This window comes from Trematomus bernacchii, unplaced genomic scaffold (genome assembly GCF_902827165.1).
Source record: "Trematomus bernacchii unplaced genomic scaffold, fTreBer1.1, whole genome shotgun sequence".
NCBI classification, from domain to species: Eukaryota; Metazoa; Chordata; class Actinopteri; order Perciformes; family Nototheniidae; genus Trematomus; species Trematomus bernacchii.
In genome coordinates, this window is record NW_022987899.1 from 4,545,511 (window position 1) to 4,568,976 (window position 23,466).

The following is a 23,466-nucleotide window of genomic DNA, read 5'->3' on the forward strand; positions in this document are numbered from 1 at the left end:
TCCAGTTGTGGTTTCAGCCATGTTTCCTGGATACAAAGTACATTAGGTTTCTCTCCCAGGTTGTCAATATATTTTTTGAACTCTTGTCCATTTGCAATTAAACTTCTAGCATTCCACTGCAGTACAATTAACACCATCAGGATGATCCACTCCATGTCTGAGATTGTTGGATGTCATCATTCAGGATATCTTTCACATGTTCCCAGTGCATCCCTTTCACATCAAGGTACTTTTCAGCTGATTTGACAATTATTTTGATTCTTTCATTCCGGCTTTTAGTCTGCGCTGAACAGTTGATAATCTCTGCCATAAACAGTACAAACTCTCTTTTACTCACTATCAGAGTGTCCTCCTTCAACTTAACACAGTTGTGAACTTTTTCTGTTTCTTTGCTCTTTTTGTTGTTTTCCATTGTAACCTGCGTTCCTCCTGAAACTGTCTTTGCTGCCTCTGCATAGCTAACTCCCTGCGTCACCCTGACTCGCTGCACCTCTTCTGCTTTCTTGCTAACCTCACATCCACGGTACGCTGAGCTATGCTCCCCTCCGCAATTGCAACATTTCAGCTTTGCCCCTTCCTCACATTTGCCGTATTCATGATCTCCACCACATCTGCCACACCTTTGTTTTCCCTTGCACACTGCCGCCACATGTCCAAATCTCTGACATTTAAAACATCTTAGTGGTGGTGGAACATACGGTCTCACATAATAACACATATATCCAATGAGTATCTTTTCCGGAAGACTTTTTTCATCAAAAGTGATCAGAACCGAAAGACTATCCTCTTTGATCCCATTGCGGTTTGCTTTCATGCGTTTGACATCACTTATTCTTGCATTTGTTATATTCCCTTTCACATCCTCAGATGATATTCTGACGGGGATTCCTGTCACAACTCCCCTGACTAGCTTTCTACCACTGAACAGTGAACATTCCACTTTCTTACCCTCCACAGTACTCATCGTTATTGCTTTCCCCTGTTGCTCTCTATCCCTACATTTGATCAACATTGATCCATTCCTCAATACTTTAGCACTCATCACCTCCCCGATTTCTTTACTGATGGATTTAGTTAACCGTATTGGGTTCCACACGCCAAACGAAGCTCCCTCTTGCGCAAGTTTCACAACCACCATGAACTCCTGTTGCCTATTTCCGACCACTCTTTCTCTCCTTTCACCCTCACTATTGCTCTCATCCGAATTAGTATTTCCTCCCTTTTTACGTTTATTTCTCCTCACTATATCCCATTTTCCATTTTCACAACTCCCGCCTGCGCCTGTTACGTCCATGTCTCCTAACTCGCTTCCTGCCTCGTCACTTCCCTCTGCCATCTCTCGTCCAGTCACAGTCCAGTGTTGCCACCGCCGTCTACCAGAATCAGCTAGCCGATTGAGCCTAATGCTAATAATGCTAATGCGAGGATAATACAATGGCGGCTCTACAAAACATTTCAGAGTTGTACGAGGCGTGGTTTGCAATTCGCCCAGCCAACCAGAACTGGGGCACTTTTTTCCCCCAGGAAAGTACCATCTCTCAGCAGGCACTAAAAATGGGGGTAAAAGTTCCCGAGATTAAGTGCTCTTTTTGGTGTGAACGCGACATAAGGGGTACTAACGGAACTAAACGCGAAAAGTACGGTGAAAAGTACTCCGGTGTGAACGCGGCTATTGTGTCCCTTTTGTTAGTACGTGGTTCCATTTTGTCTATGGCCTTGGACGGCTTCACTAAAAGTCACCCAGTTCTGCCCTGCTACAGTCCGGCTGAGTGCAGTCACAGAAATGCTATGGCTGCTCTACATGCAATGACATTAATGGAACAGAGATGCTGTGGGTCATTGTGCAATCATTACCTGGGAGGAGTCATATTCCAAGGGAAATGATACTGAATTCATGCTAAAACAATCACCAAAACCAAATGAGTCCACACATCATGTGTGTTTATGGGAGTGTTTTTATCAGTTCTGTGGAAGTCACACACCCTGACAGGGTGACAGTTTCATTGGAAGAACATTGAGAAAGAATTGTCTCACACACACACACACACACACACACACACACACACACACACACACACACACACACACACACACACATTCACACACATACACACACACACACACACACACTTTGGATAAGTATTAACCTTAATTCACATTGGAAATTGTTGCCTTCTTTAGAGTTATTAGTAATTCAAGATTAATTATTAAATTACATGTGGTACATAAGATAAAAAAAAAGACACAAAGTTGAGAAAAAAAAAAGTGAACTCGTCTTGACGTGAATCACGGAAGGTAAACAACACCGTAGAGTGAACGTGTGGAACTCACACGAGAGAGAACACACCAAGATCAAAAAATCGAATCCATCTCATTTACCGACGAACATTTCTGCTAAAGACCGGGCAAAGCAGTACCCTGATGTCTTGCACGAAAGTGGGGGGAAACTATTCTGCACCCCGTGCAACTGTGTGTTGGAGCATAAGATAAAATCGACGGTGACGACCCACTTTGATTCATTCAAACATTCGAAAATGCTTTCTGCTGCTGCGGACAAGAAAGCCAAACAACTCACGTTCACCGAGGCATCAACCTCCAAAACCCTTTCGAGGGCTACAAGAAACGAGGTGAGTAGCCTACAAGATTGAAGCTGGTCAGATAACGAACGAGTAAATGAAAACAGAATGAGGCGGAGAAGAGTGTGTGTGTGTGTGTGTGTGTGAGAGAGTGATTAAAATAGCCCATATATAAATACATAAATAACACTTTGTGATGTAGCTTGCTTCTAGTATGCTTGTTTATCATAGGAACTCTTTAAAAGGGCTCACTTTCATTCAGTAGTAGCCTAGTAACAGGGTGTGGGAGAAGAATTACCTTTTTTCCGCTTCCCGCATATTTCGCAACTTTTCGCATATTTCCGCATATTTCGCAACTTCACCGCATAAAATCACATAAAAACCCTGCATGTTTAATCGCATAATCAAGGATTTTAGCCCGCATAATCAAGGATTTTAGCCCTGTTTTTTTCTGGAGGGTCTAAGTATTATCCCACACTATTAAAGAACATTACCTTATAGAGGGCATTACAACAACAGGTGACCGAAACAAGTCATACTATCATCATTGAATGGCTTATTAATCAATCTCTTTTTGACAAAAGCAGTTGTCTTTCAACTACTCATGACCTACATTCTGGTGCAGGAAGGACAGACGAACGACGAACGACAGACAGGGAACGATGGAGGGGGCTATGAGTGTACTGATGAGAAGAGATGGGTCTTGAGGCGGGACTGGAACAGGGTGAGAGACTCAGAGTCACAGAGGTCTTGGAGGAGGGAGTTCCAGTGCTTCATTATGCATGAATCGGTTCCTATAAAACCAGACGTTCCTAGAGCATGACCTACATTCTCGTGGAGGCAGCAACAGGTAAGAAGCTCCAGCTTCCAGTTAGACCCATACAAAGAATACTAAAAGGATTTGCAAATGATTCGTTTAGAGTTATTATGTTTTTGTTTTGCATTGATTTGAGAAATGCAGTGAAAGTCAAGTGAAGAGAGTGAAATGTAAATTACTGCTAAAAGGATGTTCTCTTTATGTTTGTTGTCATTTATAAGGGTAAACTATCAGAGTTGGGGGAGTTACTTGTACAATGTTACCCATTGCAATTATTTCATAACAAAATACACTATACAGTACATGTAACCTCATTACTTTCTCTCAGTTTTGGATTAACTCAATATCCAATGCAATGCAAATAAATCCAAGAGAAAACATTTATAACTAAGATGTTTTTTTACTGAAGTGTATTATGTAAGACAACAGAACAATGTGACCTTAGAAAAGAACATATTAAGAATTGTAAATGATTTAATTTACAGGAAAACCTGTCTTTCATTAAGCTTATTCAGGCAGTAGCCTATACACCAACATTGCTCGCTTCAGGAAAAGTTCTGCAATTTGCCAGCGTATTGATACTTAGCCCTGCTTTGCCTTGCTTAGTGGAGGGTCTTCCGGGTGCCGCCTGTCAACACAGCCATAAAGAGCGTGAAGCTCTCTCCTCTCGGCGTCATCAATAGGAAAGCCTGATCGGTGTGCGCTGTACGGCGATCTATTCAGTCAATCCACCTCATTACTTTTCTTAATATTAACGCTGTATTTGTATTTATTCATAAACCTAGGGCCAATCCAATGTTTAAGGGACATGTGCTGTTTTGCTTCACCGGAGAAAGTGTTTTTGTCTGCAGTAACGTCACATGTGCTGCTGATCCTGCCTAGTGTTTGGGCTACATCATTGTTGCTTCTGGTTGCTGCTTCTGGCCAGCTTTGCGTCGCCTACTAACCTGATTACTTTCTGTCAGTTTTGGATTAACTCAAAATCCAATGCAATGCAAATCAATCCAAGAGAAAACATTTATAACTAAGATGTTTTTTACTGAAGTGTATTATGTAAGACAACAGAACAATGTGACCTTAGAAAATAACACATTAAGAATTTTAAATGATTTAATTTACAGGAAAACCTGCCTTTCATTAATCATATTCAGGCAGTAGCCACCAACATTGAAACACATGAGCACATACTACAGTTCAAAAAAGCAGAAATAAAATCTTAGTTTACAGAAAATGCTCCGTTTTAGTTTAATACACACAGTTAAGCTCACACATACTATCTTACAAACATACAGGTTCAACAAATGAACCAAAGAAAGTGAAAACCATAAAGCAGATTCAGGCAGGAGGCGTATAGATTCACACTTGAAGTATTAGCCTACAGAACAGTACAGTTTACACAGAAGAAATACAATCTGAGCCCTTAGATTTTTACTTACATGGTTTTTTGTTATTTTTTCTAATTATCCATTACATGTAATTTGTTACTCACCAAGCCAGTAAACTAATATGCCTTTTACTCACATGACTATAATCTTGTAATTCAATTTTATTTCACAAGTCTACAAAGTGTCAGCTTGCAGAAAGTAAAATTACTGATATTGTGGTGTTACCTTTATTATTTTTACAGTCAAAACTCACCCAATCATCAGCAGCAGTTTTTGTCATGGATTGTCCATCAGGTAAAACAACCACATCATGTAAACATTATTATTATTATCATTATTATTAATATTTGAACCAGTTTAAAATGTTCACTGGAAGGGAAATAGTAAAATGATATTTTTTTACAACCTGAAACTCTTCGCTTATTTTCTGTTAAAGTGAACTTTATTAATCCCAGAGGAGAAGTACAGTTTTTACTCTGGTGTTATTCTACAATTACCCGAAATACACACACACGTGCACAAACCGGACATGCACTAATGAAGAGGTGGCAGAGCGAAGGAGAGGCACATGTTGAAATGCTTCCATTAAATAATGAATCAAATATTCATATTTTCTTTGATTATAAGAAAATACAGTTAATAATAAACATCAATAAAAAAAAATGTTAATTTGTATTTTGCTAAATAAGCGTGAATATGCAACCCAAGTCTATAAATAACAACTTTATCACAAAATAATTGCATTGTTAAATGTGATCGAACAGAGAGTATTTCCAAACAATAATGTTTCCTATATTGTTGGGAATTTTAGAGATATATTTCTATTTCTGTATTTTTAGACCCAAATATTGTCGTGGCGCATTTTGACCCAAACTGAACCAAAAGGTGCAAAATGTGAACATGGTAAAAGGGTTAGATCAGAGAGTCAAACACACTTTCTGATGGGAAGCAGGTCGATAGAAAGGCAGGGGCGCCCCCTCCTGGGTGCTTTAGCAAAGGCTTAAATCCCTGTGTTCCCTCCAGAGGGAGTTTCTCTCCCAAACACTCCCCCACCCTGCATGAAACGCCTCCATTGGACTAGTGACATCACTATGCAACACCCGTGCTAATATTTCGCTAGTGTTCTATCACATTGTACGTGATAGGCTAAGGGGCGGGACATCTCTAAGCAGTTGACCAATCACAACAGAGTCGGCCAGCTAACCAATCAGAGCAGACTGGGCTTTGGTTTCAGACAGAGGGTGAAAAGAGGTGCTGCAGCACAGGCAGTATGAGAAAAATAAAGAGCTTTTTGAACATTAAAGCATGCAGACATGTCACAGAGACTCAAAATATAAATATGAACCTGAAAATGAGCGGAATAGGGCCCCTTTCAGGCACAATTTTAAAGGTTTTGTTGCTTTTGATTGCATGCCTTGTTCTTATTATCATTACATTGCACACTCTCTAGGCACTGTGGCCTTCACTGCCAAGCTCAAAGTGGAGGACAGCTACCCGCCTGGCAATGGAGTGCTGAAGTTTGCCACGGTGCTGATCAACGAGGGAGGGGGATACAGGGCCGACACTGGGATCTTCACATGCCCACGGGACGGCTTCTATCACTTCAGTATGCATGTGTCTGTGGTTGGGTGTGGACAGTGTGCTATATACAAAAATGGTCAGAAAGTTGTGTCTCTGTATCACTCCACTCTCCCTCAGAAGTACAGCGAGGTGGCCAGCATGAGCAGCGTGATCCAACTGACTGGAGACGACAAGGTGTGGGTGAATCTGTGGGGGCCGGGCAGAAACAATATCTTTGCAACTGAAGATAACGAAACTGTTTTTGTTGGGTTTCGTTTGGGTTAATCAAAGCATTAATAAAGTCTGGTGAGTGCAACTTCAGTCATATATCAGTGGATGAAGTGTGTAACATGAATGTTACCTTGTGCTTTCAATAAAAAATATCAATGCTTTACTAAATGTGGTTTTCATTTCATATCAATTAGAATATGATAATGTCATTAATTTACTCAAGTTTGGTTAAGCTTATTTGAGGTTGTTGTAGGCTACTTGTGTATTTCCATTTTCTGCAACATTAAACTAGTACACCACTATGGCAGATATTGTTCTTATTAACTCCATTACAGTTGTCTGACATCATGACGTACATTGCAGGTTCAGATTATTAATAAAAAATATAAATCAACATATATCCGAGGATGTATATCCAACAGTTTTTTACTTTAACAACTAATACATTTAAGTTATAAACACATTAATCAACAATAGTTATAGATTTATTGCAACCAGAATTATGGAGATAATTTAGTGTTTTTGTTTGTTTGATTTGCACATTTGTACACAAGCTACCTCTCTTAGTATCTCGACAGCTTTCCACTTTCCAGAACAATAGTGCAAATATTTGATTTGATTAATTTGATTACTCTGCAAAAGTATACTGTACGTAGTTCTTTGTTACATCCAGATTTCATGTAAATAATGTTCTATATCGTAACGTATAATCTTAATCTTAATATCGTACTTAAAAAAAAAATGTGTTTATCTTCTTTAACTGTGTTTAAGTATGCACCATGTACACCAAGGCAATAAACCTGTTTCTGATTCTGATTGTTAGTCCCAATTCCAAACCTCCCTCTACACCCTACCTCTACACAGTTTTAATTTTGTTATTTTGCTGCTATGACGCTGGCTTTAACAGCCACTCCAATGACCAACAAACAAAACAAAAAAGAGGACCACAGGATTACATCTTATTCTTTTAAACTAACAGGCAAACGAGGGAGACGTAGCAAACATTGCCAATCTATGCACAATGTGTTGGATGTCAGCCGTCTGACTGTTTACTGCGGAACTACAGTAACACAAACCACTACACTGAGTCTGAGAATATAATTTAAAACAGGGAATATTGCAAATTATTTACATATACTGGGAGATTACTTGTGCATGATACGCCAACGTTTTGTTAGCACTCAGTTAGCATAGCATTAGCTTTCTTACCTCTCTCCGGATGCCTCTACAGTTGTCATTAAACCTGTAGATCTGAAGGTGCTGAATCCCCCATTTGTAACCTTCACTTGGGCCTCCGAATACTTAATATTTTGTAATGAATTTAAATTGCAGACAGCTGTAGACATAACTCCAAACACCAGAGAGGACTGACATCAGTAACAGTGATAAGTCCGCTCTCTTTCTAAAAGAAAAATATATATTGTTCAAATGGGAAGATTAACAGTGATGCCTTTTAGTCTACAAGTCTACTCTTTTTCTTTTTGCACTGCACCTTTGCGGCTGTAACACCTGTAAATGTCCCAGTTGCGGGACAAATAAAGGATTTCTGATTCTGTTGGAATATCATTAAATTAGAAGAGCAATCGCGGCAATAATGATCCTTCATTAAAAAAAAGACAAAAATGTAAAGAAAAAAAATTCTTGCCGTTGTTATTCCAAAGTGAACTTTGCCATGGTAATTTAAATGCCGTGAAAAACAGCCTTCGGGCTGGATGAATCGGTTCCCATCAAACCAGAGGTTACGATAGCATAACCTACATTCTGGTGCAGGAAGCAACAGGTAAGAAGCTCTTTGTTCCAGTTAGATTGAGTTCATCTTGACAGCTTTCCACTTTCCAGAACAATAGTGCTTTCTGCAGGTCTCCCTTGAAAAAGAGATCTATGATCTCAATGGGACCAATCTGGTTAAATAAAGGTTTGAAATGAAATGAAATGAGTGCAAATATTTGATTTGATTATTTTGATTACTCTGCAAGAGTATACTGTACGTAGTATTTTGGTACATCCAGATTACATGTAAATCATTTTCTATATCGTAACGTATAATCTTAATCTTAATGTAGTACTTTTAAAAACAAATGTTTATCTCCTTTAACTGTGTTTTCAGTAACTCACCCCATACAGTCAGAGGAGTAGCCTTAACCTTTTCACTTTAAAAGTATATTTGTCTTGATTCATATGGACAGATGTTCTTGATTCATATGGAAAGATGTCAATAACATGTGCTTGCCTTTTTTATTCGATGTGTAATTCTACTCTTTTTCGTTTTGCACTGCACCTTTGCTGCTGTAACACCCGTAAATGTCCCAGTTGTGGGACACATAAAGGATTTCTGATTCTGTTGGAACATCATTCAATTAATAGTATGTAATTAATGTACATGTATGTGCTTGCTGTTGTTATTCCAAAGTGAACTTTCCCATGGGAATCTAAATGCCATCAAAAAAAGCCTCCGGGCTGAATGAATTGGTTCCTATAAAACCAGACGTTCCTATAGCATGACCTACATTCTCGTGGAGGCAGCAACAGGTAAGAAGCTCTTTGTTCCAGTTAGACCCATAAAAAGAATACTAAAAGGATTTGCAAATGATTCGTTTAAAGTTATTATGTTTTTGTTTTGCATTGATTTGAGAAATGCAGTGAAAGTCAAGTGAAGAGAGTGAAATGTAAATTACTGCTAAAAGGATGTTCTCTTTATTTTTGTTGATGTCATTTATAATGGTAAACTATCAGAGTCGGGGGAGTTACTTGTACAATGTTACCCATTGCAATTATTTCATAACAAAATACACTATACAGTACATGTAACCTCATTACTTTCTCTCAGTTTTGGATTAACTCAATATCCAATGCAATGCAAATAAATCCAAGAGAAAAAAAAAACTAAGATGTTTTTTTACTGAAGTGTATTATGCAAGACAACAGAACAATGTGACCTTAGAAAAGAACATATTAAGAATTGTAAATGATTGAATTTACAGGAAAACCTGTCTTTCATTAAGCTTATTCAGGCAGTAGCCTATACACCAACATTGCTCGCTTCAGGAAAAGTTCTGCAATTTGCCAGCGTATTGATACTTAGCCCTGCTTTGCCTTGCTTAGTGGAGGGTCTTCCGGGTGCCGCCTGTCAACACAGCCATAAAGAGCGTGAAGCTCTCTCCTCTCGGCGTCATCAATAGGAAAGCCTGATCGGTGTGCGCTGTACGGCGATCTATTCAGTCAATCCACCTCATTACTTTTTACTAAAAGGATTTGCAAATTATTCGTTTAGAGTTATTATGTTTTTGTTTTGCATTGATTTGAGAAATGCAATGAAAGTCAAGTGAAGAGAGTGAAATGTAAATTACTGCTAAAAGGATGTTCTCTTTATTTTTGTTGATGTCATTTATAAGCGTAAACTATCAGAGTCGGGGGAGTTACTTGTACAATGTTACCCATTGCAATTATTCATTACAAAATATGTACTACTTGCTGGTCGTAACTGTCAGACATTTTAATCTGTGTTTTAATATGTCTGTTTTTAAAGCACTCGCTGGAGCAGTAACGATAAATCTCGTTGTATTCTGTACAATGACAATACAAGCTTTTGAATTTGATTTTGAATGTAACCTGATTACTTTCTCTCAGTTTTGGATTAACTCAATATCCAATGCAATGCAAATAAATCCAAGAGAAAAAATGTAAAACTAAGATGTTTTTTACTGAAGTGTATTATGTAAGACAACAGAACAATGTGACCTTAGAAAATAACATATTAAGAATTTTAAATGATTTAATTTACAGGAAAACCTGTCTTTCATTAAGCTTATTCAGGCAGTAGCCTATACACCAACATTGCTCGCTTCAGGAAACACTGAAGTGTGGAAGTCACTGAACTATGGGGCTAACTCCCTCTATCATGTTTTCTTACTTTGGCCAACTTGATTTAAACTAGTTTGTTTATTTTGTTCTAGTTAATTGTTTATTTTGTTTGACTGAACCTTTTCTCTTGTGATTTGTTTTATTTTAAGTGCCTATATTAGTTGTTATCATCTTTTGTTTATGAGAACATATTTGATATTGTGTTTGTTTATTATTTGATTTACGTATTTTGCCCCCATTAACTGCGTTTCCCTCTTTGTTTCCCAACGTAGGTACTGAGAGCTGAAGCTGGTGGTTTTCCTCCCTTCTTTTGTGTGTGATGTGCTCCCCCGTCGACCCTATCTCCCCACTGGTAAGCCTCAGCCCCTAATTCATTTTCCCCTTTGTGTTACAGCCCTGTGTGACTGTTTTAAACTGCATTTTAACAATTGACTTGTGCTTAATAAAATTGTATATTTTTGATAAATTGAAACCACCAAACCAGAGGCCTGTACTACGAAGCCGGATTTTCGGTTAGCGAAGGTAACTTCAGGGTTAACTCTGGGTTTCCGGTCCTACGACGCTGGTTCACTTCTTACAGGGGTAGATCTCCATGGTAACTTATGCTGAACACCAAACCTGCTTCAGAGTTTCAGATAAGAGATCAACTCAGTGAAAGCACCGCCTGCTGACCAATCAGAGCTCAGTGTGCGGAGTTTAAAGCTATCAAGTCATATTACAGGATAAAATAAATACAGTTTAAACTGCCGTATGCAGGAAAGAGGTCTGGCAAAAATCACCTACTGTGTGAACATGAACATTTACTGTATAGAATATCACCTCCCATCTTCAGAGCAATCCGACTATTATAACATCAGCGTTAAGAAAGCTTACTTAAATATCTGCCACAACAGAAGTAACCGGAGCAAAGTAACATTACGTACAGTCCGCGACACTGTGAGTGCAGACATCGATGTGTCCCATTATCATTCATATCAGATCATATCACATCATAATGTATCATATATTTCCTTATCTGAGTCAGCTTCTCGAGCCGTATCTGGCCGTGCAACACTCACAGTGTCACATACTGTATGCAGAAGTATTATTTAAAACAACACATTAAGTTGACGAAACACTCGAGTCAAATGTAATTAAAGTCAGATCCACTCGTGTCTTTAGGAGACGGGGCAGTGATATCATAAACCTGTTAATGTATGCATTCAACCAGCTGTTCTTCCTACACCTTGCAGGTGGCTTTTATCCTGGATAAAGTGTTTAAATCATGGATGTTTAAAGTTTAACTTCTTCGTATTTGTCTAACGTGACAGTTTACTTTTCATTCAGGAAGTATGACGCTGCGCTTGTCCCTGTTTGTGATTGGTCAAATATTGATAACCCTGCTCCTTTCACGTGAACGCGCTCTCAGCCGGAAAGAGAAACCCTGGGTTGATTTACCGAGTTGATAACCAGCGTCGTAGGACCGCTTAGCGAGATGTCGTTTGTTAGGGTTAGTTAAGCCGGGTAACTCAAACATATCCAGGGTCTGTTGAACTGGCTTCGTAGTACAGGGCACTGCTCCATTAGTATTCGAACCTGTGTGTCCTATCTATAACAGAAAACCTGTTCATATTTCCTTGGGTGAAACTCCCAAGGTGGCTTGTCGGAATTGTGAATGGTGTAATCAGTGGCGAACATTCACTGGGGGGCCCCTCGAACCAGCTTTTCATCACCACGCACAGCCGACAGCAAAACTTAAGATGAGAAGCAGCATTTTACAGCGCGCTATGCATGGGGCCGCCTTGAGGGGGATTCCCGACATGTCGTTGCAGTAAATTAAAGGGTGTTTCATGTTGTCGTTGCTGTGGACCTTCTTAATTTACCTTCTTTGGGGGCCCCCTTCTGGTCCGGGGCCCCAAGCAGTTGCCTGCCTTGCCTGTTCGCAAGGAGCGCCCCTGGGTGTAATCAAACCAACTTTAAACAAATACATTCACCTATCCTCCCCTCTGCGGCGACTGCCACAATAATAAGGTTTTTGGATGCCTGTGGACAAATATTTCGAGTTTCAAAAAACATGTTTTGGGTAAATGCATTGTATCCAACTTCAAATGTTTTCATGAAAGAAGGTTCACAATGCACAGGCAATGTCAGCATTGTTTTGTTTTGCTGCGTATTGGAGCCTTCATTCTGTAAATTAAGAGACTCAAATGAGTTTATTTTTCCAAACAGTCTCCACAGGTGACCATGGCTGAGTACAAGCTAGAGATAACAACGGGTGACGTGGAATATGCAGGAACATCGGACTACATTTATGTCACCTTATTTGGAACTGAGGGGCAGAGTGAGCGAACTTTGATGGACAACTATGGCTTCGACTTTCAAACAGGGGCAGTAAGTAAAACCCAGTTAAACATCTGCACTTGTCTGTACATAACAGATTGCATCATCAAGTAAGCACTTTAGATTTTAAGTCATAATTTAGTGCAAGACTTAGCGCAAATGTATACCACACTAGTTCAACATCTTTAAAATACCTTAAACCCATATTGATCTGTAATACAGTAAGCCACATTTTTGTAATGAGTCGCCAAATCCTTTAACGTGTGATCTATGTGACGTTAACTGCTATAACTCTTACTCTCAATGTGCAACGATGATATAAACACAATCTAATGGCCTTTTACATTTATGGTACAGTCAAATGATAAATTTAACTTTAGTGGTGAGAGTGAGAGGACTCATTTGAAATAAGCCACTATTATAAAAGAAAAAACCTTAATGTTAACAAACTGGGCTCTGGTATTCTATACTGTAAATATCAACCCAGCCAGTTGACGTAATGGGCTATCAATCTGGTTTTGGCTGAGGCTTCTAATAATCTGTATCATAATATAATAATTATTCTTATTCTTATTCCAAGCCAGGGAGCTACACCTTGAAAACCAGTTTTTCTCTGGGCAAACTTCTGCTGGTTAAGGTTGAGAAGGACCAGTATTTATGTCTCCCAGAGGATGAGTGGTACTTCTCCAAAATGGTGGTGACGACTCCAGAAGGAGATGTTATTCTTTACCCCTGTTACAGATGGATTGGCAGGGGAGAAATGGTGGAGCTGAGAGGAGGGAGAGGTCTGCATCAATGTCCCCAAATAACTGATTAATATAGATAATTATTGTCAGTTTTTGTACATCTTGTTGGCTTTGGACATTTAAATTTGACTGCTATAATGTTCTTTTCATGTCTCAGCAATGAAAGCTTTTGAGGATGATCACCCCCTGTTGATTGACCACCGGAAGAAAGAGCTGATGCTCAAAAAGAGCTTGTTCCTGTAAGTTTCCATATGTGCAGTAGAGCTGCCGTTTGTCGCCAAAGTTTATCTGGAGAAATGTCTTTGTGCTTTTGGGTAACTTTGTTTGTTTTATTAGATGGAAGAGTATGGGTGAAGGACTACCCCATATCAACAGTTTCAATGACGTGTCTGAGATCCCAGCTGAAATCCGCTTCTCCGATTCCAGAACAGCTGACATCAATTACTCAAAAAAAAAAATGTGTATATATTTCTTATTATACAGCTCTATTCTTTAGATTTCTATATATTGAGGGAAAGGGTAAATTGCCATTCATTTCTGTATGTTGTTTATTCCTGTGTTCTAATTGTTCCTTGTTTTACTTCAGTGCTATTGAACTCAAGGTTAAGGGGCTGCACGGATCTACTGCAGAATGGGAGAGCATTGAAGACATAAAAAACATATTCTGTTTTAAAAAGACAACAATGTCAGGTATTTTCTTTTTATCCCAGTAACCAGTTGTCAGTGTAACTCACCCCATCTATGTCATGGTTTCATAACAACAGATAGATATTCAGTAGATGTTTTTTCTGTTCTGTAAAATGTTTTGTTTTCTACAAAGTTAAGTATTTCTGTAAAAGTTCCAATTATTTAAATACCTGACCAACATTCTTGCTTTACAGTCAATGACAATGATGATTATGTTGAACCTGAAACACCCAAAAACATTTTAGATAAATCATATTATATTATTTATTAAATGTACCAATTGTTATTCTTATTAAACCCAATATATAATTATGTTATATTTTGTATATATCAATTGCTATTCTTCCAGAGTATGTTGCAGACCACTGGATGGAAGATGACTTTTATGGATATCAGTTCCTGAATGGAGTCAACCCCGGTGTTATAAAGCGCTGCTCAGAGCTTCCCACAAACTTCCCGGTCACAGAGGAAATGGTAAAGCCGTTCCTGGAAGAGGGAAGCTCTCTGCAGAAGGAAATGGAGGTATGAATGAAGATTAACTTTAAATGGATGGTAATCTTTGTTTCGGAATCACGATTTGTCCATTTACCATCCCTCTGTCATACTTCCTTGCAGTGGCGTTTTTATATGTACAAAAGTGGTGGGGCACAAAAAACTTAGATGTCTATATATAAGCTTCTGCAGTGACGTGCAGTGAGGTTCATGGTTGGTGAGGCACTGGCACTGACTCTTCAGGTTTACAAATATTATATTTTGACCTAAACCAAAATATAATATTATTTTCAAAAGCTTTTTTTGTCTGATGCTTCGATTAATTTTAAACAGACAGTTCAACAAAAGGATACCCAAAAAATGTAATTTTATCATTTAAATATTGAATTGTTCTCTCTTAGTAAGATCCCATTTTCAATAAAATGGCGGTCTTACCTTGACTTGAAGATGAAGTCCATTTTCCTATCCTTCTGGACAAACATTTCTATTACTTTTTTGTAAAAGTCCTCCTTATCTTCTTGTAGTTTCAAAAGTCTATCATAAATCTAATCCATAGATTTATGATAAAAAAATTATAAAAGTAGGGTAGACATGTGGATGTTATCCGGCTAATCAAAACGTGCATTTATCTAACAGGTACGTTTCCCACAGATCTTATTTTGAGCTATTTTCTAAAATCCTCTGGAGAAATCTCATTGATCTTTTGTGCTTACTTCCTGGTTTTAGGACGCGTCACTGCAGCTCTCTCGTCTCCTCTTCACACAGCACACTTTTCGCGGCACTCGTACTTACAGCCAATCAGCTCTGAATGATTTGAGATGACGTATGGTGGGGATGGTAGCTCCGTGCCCCTCTGGTCATTATTTTTTTGCCACACACATTACATTACAAAATACTCTGAGCATGCGCAGTGTAGTTTTTACAGTCACGTTCACTTCACAGCGAGAGGAAGGGGCATGATCAGGTTTTGTCCCACATGGCTCTAAACAGCTCAATAGGCACACACTGGGACTGTAGACACACTAATTAGAAGAACACAGACTAAAACAGCAATGTACAGACGAATCAGATGATTAAACATGATCTTAAAATATATTTTATATATTTTTTTATTTTTTTTTTTGCATTTTTGTAATCATTATTTGTAATACTTTCTGCTGACACTAGGTGGGGCTATGCCCCACCTGCCCCTAATGACCAGTCGCCACTGCTTCCTTGACTTATTACAATTCTGCAATACCTCTCGATGTTTTAAACACTTCTTTCTGATGTCTTTCCAGAAAGGAAATATGTTCCTTTATGACCAGAAGAAGATGGATGGAATTCCCCCCGCAGCCTATAATGGTGAACCTCTGCACGTGACTGCTGGTCTCTGTTTGCTCAACGTGAACCCAGAAAACAAACTGATGCCAATTGCAATACAGGTACTGTAAAATCCATTTAAAAGCCAGCATGTAATGTTATGGGTCTTTACCATGGTCAGTCTATGGAAAACCGTCTTTGAGGTATCGTAAAGGGAGAGTTAATAATCCATTTCTTATCAATTTCCAGTTGAATCAACAACCATCTGAGAAGAACCCCATCTTCCTGCCCAGTGATCCAGAAACTGACTGGCTGCTAGCCAAGATGTTCATAAAAAATGCAGATTGCATGGATCACGAAACAGTCCATCACCTCATGAGAACTCACTTTCTGGCAGAGGTTTTCGCTCTTGCAGCTCTCCGCAGCTTCCCTGTGATTCACCCAATGTACAAGGTATAAGTACTCCACACAACAGAGGTAGTGCAGGTTTTTTGTATTCCCTTGTTCTGAAATAATGCTTATAATTTGTATTGATTGATTTTATGGTATATTGTGTCTATAATAGAGATGGTTGATAGTGAAGCTGAGACAGGACATTTTCAAAATAAAAAGAGGAATGCTTGCAAAGAAGTGTCCTTGATTAAACCCTATTACTTTTCGAGGTTGAATGCAAAGTATGTGACTATGCTGAGATTAACGTAACACAACATGTGAATTCCAAAGGAAACTACAGTACTCTAAGAAAGGCCTTTTTGAAACGCTTGCCAGAGGCCAGAAGTGCAAACAGGTTGTGGCTGGGGTGAGAGGTATCCGTGAAGATGTTGCACACATCTAAAACACATCTTTTGAAGCATGAAACACAACTTTCATGTGTGTATTACATGTGTGTCTCACTGTTTTTGTATCTTTGATTGTACTTGAAGATCGTTTTGTTATTTGTCATTCACTGTTTTTTTGGTTACTTACTTTTCAGAGATCATCTGTGGATATGGTTTTATGAACCATTATTTTTGTATGTATTGAAAAAGTCAAACTTTTAATACAAAAATTGTAATTGATTTCAGTTGTGTTTGCTTATAGGTTCCTTCAGTTACACTGATGATGTTCTGCCTGTTGTCTACTGAATCAAGCATCTTACTTGGACTTTTATATTTTTTCCCTCTGTCTGTTCAGCTGCTGTTTCCTCACTTCCGGCACACTCTTGACTTAAACACTAACGGCCGCCTAATTCTATTAGGACCTGATGGTGTTTTAAGTAATGTAAGGCTTTTTAAAATTGAGATACTGTATTTATTACAATTATAAATCAAATCAAATTCATACCGCAGCTTAGATTAGGCCGTTTTGGATGGTTTCTAATTTGATGTCAATAAACGTGTCTGATGGTATATGTGTATTTTTTATTTGTTAGAGTTCACTTGGACTTGATGGACTAATGGAGCTCATGAGAAGGGATCTCTCTGAAATGACCTACAGCTCTCTCTGTCTGCCGGAGAACATCGCTGCACGAGGACTGGAGTCTATCCCCAACTTTTACTACAGAGATGATGGCCTGAAGCTGTGGAACATCATCCAAAGGTTTTACCTATTCATAGATATTGTGACTGTCCACAGTGATTCATTGTACAAACACCATTAGAGACTTTCTCAGGCACTCATATTATTAAAACTACAACTGTTTTGTGTTTACCAGCTTTGTGAAGGCAGTAGTGGAGCACTATTATCCCTCAGACTGTGAGGTGCATAGAGACACTGAGCTGCAGGACTGGATCAGTGAGGTCTTCACACATGGCTTCTTAGGAAACAAAGCATCAGGTATTTGTCCCATAGTCATTTGTAAATATAAAACATATAATAATAGTATATTTGAATGCACATAGTGATACAATATAAACCCATTATGTGGTTATGAACATATTGTGCTGCCAACAGGGTTTCCAGCAGCCTTTCATACTGTCGTGGAAGTGGTCAAGTTCACAACCATGGTGGTCTTCACAACGACGGTTCAACATGCTGCCGTAAACAGTGGGCAGGTAAAGAGTTGGGGCATTAGAATATGTATTGATCAAGTATAAGTTTAGCAGACCAGCCAACTGCTTTAGTTTCCTTTACAATAACCATTGTGTTTGCAGGACATTAGCTGAGCATTACAATGGAGTAAAGGTTGCCTTTTTTTCTATAATGTTTTTTTTCATCATTTAGTATGACTACAACTCCTGGGCCCCCAACGGCACGCTCCTTCTGCGCAAACCTCCTCCAACCACCAAGGGGCAGTCAAGCATGAAGACGGTCCTGGAGACCCTCCCGAATGTTGGCGATACAGTCAGATTAGCAGCATTTACTTGGTTGCTTTCAGACAGATACGCAGACTATGTAAGTTTGGCGTCATAAATACTTACAGAAGGATGTCCTATCCTGATGTTTTGTTCTTTTTACCACAAACTTTGTTTCCTGATTTCATCCTTCTGGCAGATTCCCTTGGGAACATACCCAGAGGAACGATTTGATGAGCCTGAGCCTAAGCAGATGATAGAGGAATTCCAAGCAGCATTGTCGTGCCTCAGTGAAGCAATAACAACAAGAAACGCACATCTTGAACTACCCTACACATACCTGGACCCTGCGGAGATAGAGAACAGTATTTGTACTTAAGCAGATCTGCGATTGTATCCATGTATTTCTCATCACCTATTTTACATTCTGGGAGGTCAGTTGTACTTTTGATATAATACTACTGTATAAAAGCTGGGGCAGATAGATGAGGTGTAATGGATAATTCACTAGAAGGGACCACGCCAAAAAAGTGTGATGTTTGTAGGTTTATTGCAAGACGTAACAAATTAATTGATATGGAGGGGGTGATGAGATATTCTGGTCTGGGAGGACGTGCTGTGGGAGACTTAGAGTGGGGGTTCCGTCTCCGGCATGATCTGCTCGGGCTGATTACGGGCCCCCAGACAATTCCTAGAATTAGACATTTTAAAATATACACAAGTTAAATATGAATGGTGACAGGCAGAGGATGTTGGGATGAGGGAAGGGAGGGATGATGGGATGTAGGGATGTTGGGATGTTGGGATGAAGGGATGTTGGGATGAGGGATGTCTGGATGACGGGATGTAAGGATTGAGGGATGAATAGATGTAGAGGTGTATCGCTCAGTATGAGGTAGAAGGGGAACCGTATGGGTAGATGGTAGGGGGAGGGTGGGTTGAGAGGATGGAGACAAGCTATGGCCGGATGTTTGGCCGGGAATAATTAGAGATGGCCGTGATTAGAGACAGGGTTGGCCATGCTCCTGAACCTAGGTTAACAAGTTAACTTCATTTAGTAAGGTGTTGCTCTGGCCCCTATTTATCGATTACAGGCAAATTGATAAAAAAATAGGGTGAATGTTTTCTTTTTTCTTTCTGTGTATTTTGTTGTCTCAGACCTTCTTAACCACTTAAGCCCGATTGCCCCCGCCGGCGGGAAGAAACTCAGCTATAAGTAATGTTTTATTTTTAGACGGAAACTATCATTTAAATGTTTTCACTATGTTCAATCTGAATTTACTTTAAAATAAAAACATCTATATTGATTCTGACACTTCTACAGCCAACTCACAAGTGTATAATTGCTTTGAGAAAAAAGATTATTAATTTACTTTTAGAAGTTAAGATATAGTCATTTGTTCTGGGCATGTCATTTTCGAGCCTGAGGCCTGAAAAACAGGCTCAGGGTTTAACAGGTTAATGTATATTGAATGCAGCTACTGTGTGTTTAACGTTAGTGAAGGTTCCTCTTTCTTTTTCTCTATTAGCAATTAATAAAAAAGCTATTTAACTTCTGCTTGTCTTTAAAATCATTTTACTCAAACACATATATATACAGTACATAGTAAAACCAGAGACACTGAAAATGCTGCAGTGGTCTCCAGAGCTGTATGTAGATCTACTGTGAGTTCTATTTGTCGAGTTCACTTTGATTTCGCTGATGTTTGATGCACTTTTATTCTGACAGAGTGGGACTTCATTCTTTCTACCTCCTCTTTGATGCAAACCACACTTTTCAAAACACAGTCCGAGTAATTTTAGACTACACCATACAGTCAATATCCCTTTCTCATTTCTCATTTTCCCCCTCCTCGACTCCTCGCCTCGCGTCTTAGTCCCGCCCAAAGGAGATGCGATCGGTGGAGTCGAGGAGGGAAATCGAGGAGAGACGAGTGGAAATAACAGGCGTTTAAATAAATTCGAAATCCTGTCCTTTGAGCGGTCATTTTAAAGCGACGTCCATTAAAGATGAAAGGAGGCACAACAACAGTCAGTCTGATGGGCATAACTATGTTCACCAAAATCAAAATGTATATATTTACTTTCAATTCATTCACAATGTGGTATAATGAGACAACAACAGGCTGCAGATTTGGATATATATATATGATTTCAGAATCAAACGAGTATCAGAGCACCAATTGTTGTTTATTTTATTTCCTACCTATTTAGGGTTAAAAAAAACATCTTGCAATTTAGACTTTTTAAATGTAATTTTAAATGTTACAGTATGTCCACTGTAGAGGACGTCAAGACCATATAAGTGTGAAAAGACAGCCATAATTAACAGATAAACTATGTAACATATTATGCTTATAACGGGATATTAATTCAAGAATACATTCACCTTTATTTAAACAATAAATAAGTAATTGTTCTAAGTTTACCGTTTTAGTTTAATACATACAGTTAAGCTCACACACACTATGAAAACCATTGTCGAGACGAAAGTCAATATTAAAATAAGGATAATGATATCAGATAAAAACAGTGAAGGGCAAATTGTAAATCTGGCTCCAGTCCAGCAGGTGGTGACAGGGAGCCTAAAATATGTGGTTCCACTACAGATGTGGCTCAAAGTAGAGCAAAGAGTCACGTATATAATGAGCCTGATGCAAAGCACCTGGAGATGCACAGCACACTCTCAGCAGAGGACAAAAGGAGAAACACTTCACTGTGAGTGGCAGAAAGGAGAGGCTTGACTGGAAAGGATTCACCCAGAGACACTGCTGGTTTTCAACCTAAAACGTCTGAATGAGCAACATGGAAGCTAAATGAAGCTGCATGGAGCTAAAAGAACTCTACAGTATCTCAAATAAAAAGGAAAGACTCAAGACTGAGTTGTCCCGTGTGTCCTTTGGAGTGAACCAGGCCTTTTTTCAAGTTTAGGCAGGAGTCAATCAACCAAACCCAATCAGAACTTGACAACCATAAAGCAGATTTAGGTAGTAGGCGTACAGATTAACACTTGAAGTAGAGCGGTGAAGTGACGCGTCCTAAAACCCGGAAGTGAGCTGCGCATGGGTTCCCTACATCCATGGTTCCCCCCACAAAAAAGCAATAGGCGCGTTCACACCAAGTACTTTGCCGTATTTAGTGCCGGCACTCAGTGCCCCGGCACTTATTACCCCAGGGCATTTAGTACAGATCGCGTTCACACCGGAGTACTTTTCCCTGAGGGAAGATTACGCAAATGAGCCGCTGACGTCACTTCGTCTTCTTCTGCTTTGGGTTTACTGGCAGGCCGCAAACAACTTCACGGCATATACTGCCACCCGGAGTCCCCGGCCGGAAGTCCCCGGAGTTGGGGACTGGCTTCTACTGAAGCCTTCCGAGTAAATCGCCAGAACGCAGACACCTCCTTTTGTGTTGCCATAAGTTAGTCTCTCTGCGTTTGTGCACTGGGCGAATGCTAATGCTAATAATGCTAATGCCAGGATCAGGCGCGCCGGATTAATTTTAGAAGTGGGGGGGCCAAAAAAGTGCGTGTGTATGGCCCAATCCCAAACCACGCCCTACACCAGGGGTGGGCAATTCATTTTTACAAGGGGCCACTTCAGAAACTCGAGCTGTGTTGGGGTGCCGAATCAAAAATAAGTTGAACTTAATTCTGCTCAATATACCAATACTGAAAAGGTGTTTTACAGTATGTTAAAGATAAGAAATGAATCAGCTTTATACAAAAAGAAATGAGTGCTTTTGATTTTTGTTTTTCAGTTCATTTTACTTGTTCAGTGAGAAAAATCCAGTCTGTCTTGGGCTTGAACAAGTGCACGGAAATCTGGTTCAATGTCTGAGGTGGATATGCGAAGGACAGCTGAGAGGTGATCATCAGTGATAGAGGATCTGTATCTGGATTTGTTGAACTTCATCACTGAGAATGTCTGTTCACATATGTAGTTAGATCCAAAGAGGACCATCATCTTCTGAGCACGTCTCCTGATGTGTGGAAAGTTCTCCTCTTTCAGGGAAGCGTAAAACTCAGGCAGTGAGACTGACCTAAAGTGCTCTGACAGAAGTGTGTCAGACTGCAGGTCAATGAGTTCAAGCTGAACATCACTGGGTGCATCATCCACATGGCATGTAAATGGGGAAAAGATCATGTTCATTTTATTCTCAACTGTTTTGAAGTCTTTAAATCGCCTTGAAAACTCACCATGCAGTGCTTCTAACATGGATGAGTACCTCTGGAGGTGATCAGCTGATGGTGTGGCTTCCTTCAGTGTTGGCAAGTGCGTGAGAATGTTGTCCTCCATTTGGCTTGAGAGAAGCTGCAGCTTTCTCATGAAAGCCTTCACTGCACTGTACATGTCATGCACAAAAAGGCCCTTGCCTTGCAGTTTGACATTTAGTTCACTAATTAGTGCAGTCACATCTACAGCAAAACCAAGGTCTGCCATCCAGTCTGCATCTGAAAGCTGTGGGATGTCGTTTCTTTTCTTCACACAGAAGTCTTGAATCTCTTCTCTCAGGTCCCATACTCTTTTCAGCACTTTGCCCAGGCTGAGCCACCTGACAGCTGCATGGTAGGGTATGTCACGATGTTCAGTCTCACTTTCCTCCAAAAGTGCAACAAACTGTCTGTGATTCAATGCTCTTGCCCTGATGAAGTTAACTATTTTAGTTACAACATCAACAACATGGTTAATTTTTAACACTGACTTACACAACACTTCCTGATGTATAATACAATGCAAAAATACCAATTTCTGCTCAGGGTTAATTTCTGTCACTTTATCCTGCATTCTCTTCAATAGTCCAACATTTTTCCCTGTCAGATTTGGACAACCATCCGTTGTCACGCCTGCCAGCTTGTCCCATTTCAGTCCCAACTTTTCCACACATGCATTTACCTCCGTGAACAAATCACTCCCTGTTGTTGTCCCTTTCATTGACTGCATGGCTGCCAGCTCCTCCGTGATTTTGAAGTCTGTAGTTATCCCACGTAGGAAGATGAGTAGCTAGTATGGAGCTAATTTCCTGCCATAACTCCACAAACAAACTAAACAGGTTTTACAAATGCCTTATGATTCACTAACAAACACAATGTGGTTTGCAAATACAAAACACCATCTACAAACTAATGAATTTAGTTTTGCAAAGAAAAAACGTATCTATCAAACAATCACATAACATTTCAGCTTAGGTTTTACAAGTACACAACTTTTTTTTACA

General features: G+C 39.4%; 2 protein-coding genes across 2 annotated transcripts; both read left to right on the top strand.

Moving 5' to 3' along the window:
- Window positions 1-2,591: 2,591 nt before the first annotated feature.
- On the top strand, window positions 2,592-6,737 carry LOC117470099 (complement C1q and tumor necrosis factor-related protein 9-like). The gene is made up of 4 exons (XM_034114651.1): window positions 2,592-2,627; window positions 3,202-3,300; window positions 5,021-5,072; window positions 6,229-6,737. Exons 3-4 carry the CDS (start codon window positions 5,057-5,059, stop codon window positions 6,621-6,623), a joined length of 411 nt encoding a protein of 136 aa, XP_033970542.1. The 5' UTR covers window positions 2,592-2,627; window positions 3,202-3,300; window positions 5,021-5,056; the 3' UTR covers window positions 6,624-6,737.
- Window positions 6,738-10,556: 3,819 nt separating this feature from the next.
- LOC117470100 (hydroperoxide isomerase ALOXE3-like) lies at window positions 10,557-18,667 on the top strand. Its single transcript, XM_034114652.1, has 15 exons — window positions 10,557-10,782; window positions 12,639-12,800; window positions 13,330-13,534; window positions 13,653-13,734; window positions 13,832-13,954; window positions 14,082-14,185; window positions 14,532-14,704; window positions 15,955-16,098; window positions 16,226-16,429; window positions 17,150-17,236; window positions 17,388-17,554; window positions 17,670-17,791; window positions 17,909-18,009; window positions 18,179-18,349; window positions 18,449-18,667. The coding sequence occupies exons 1-15, from the start codon at window positions 10,750-10,752 to the stop codon at window positions 18,626-18,628; spliced, it is 2,058 nt and encodes a 685-aa protein (XP_033970543.1). The 5' UTR covers window positions 10,557-10,749; the 3' UTR covers window positions 18,629-18,667.
- Window positions 18,668-23,466: the final 4,799 nt, after the last annotated feature.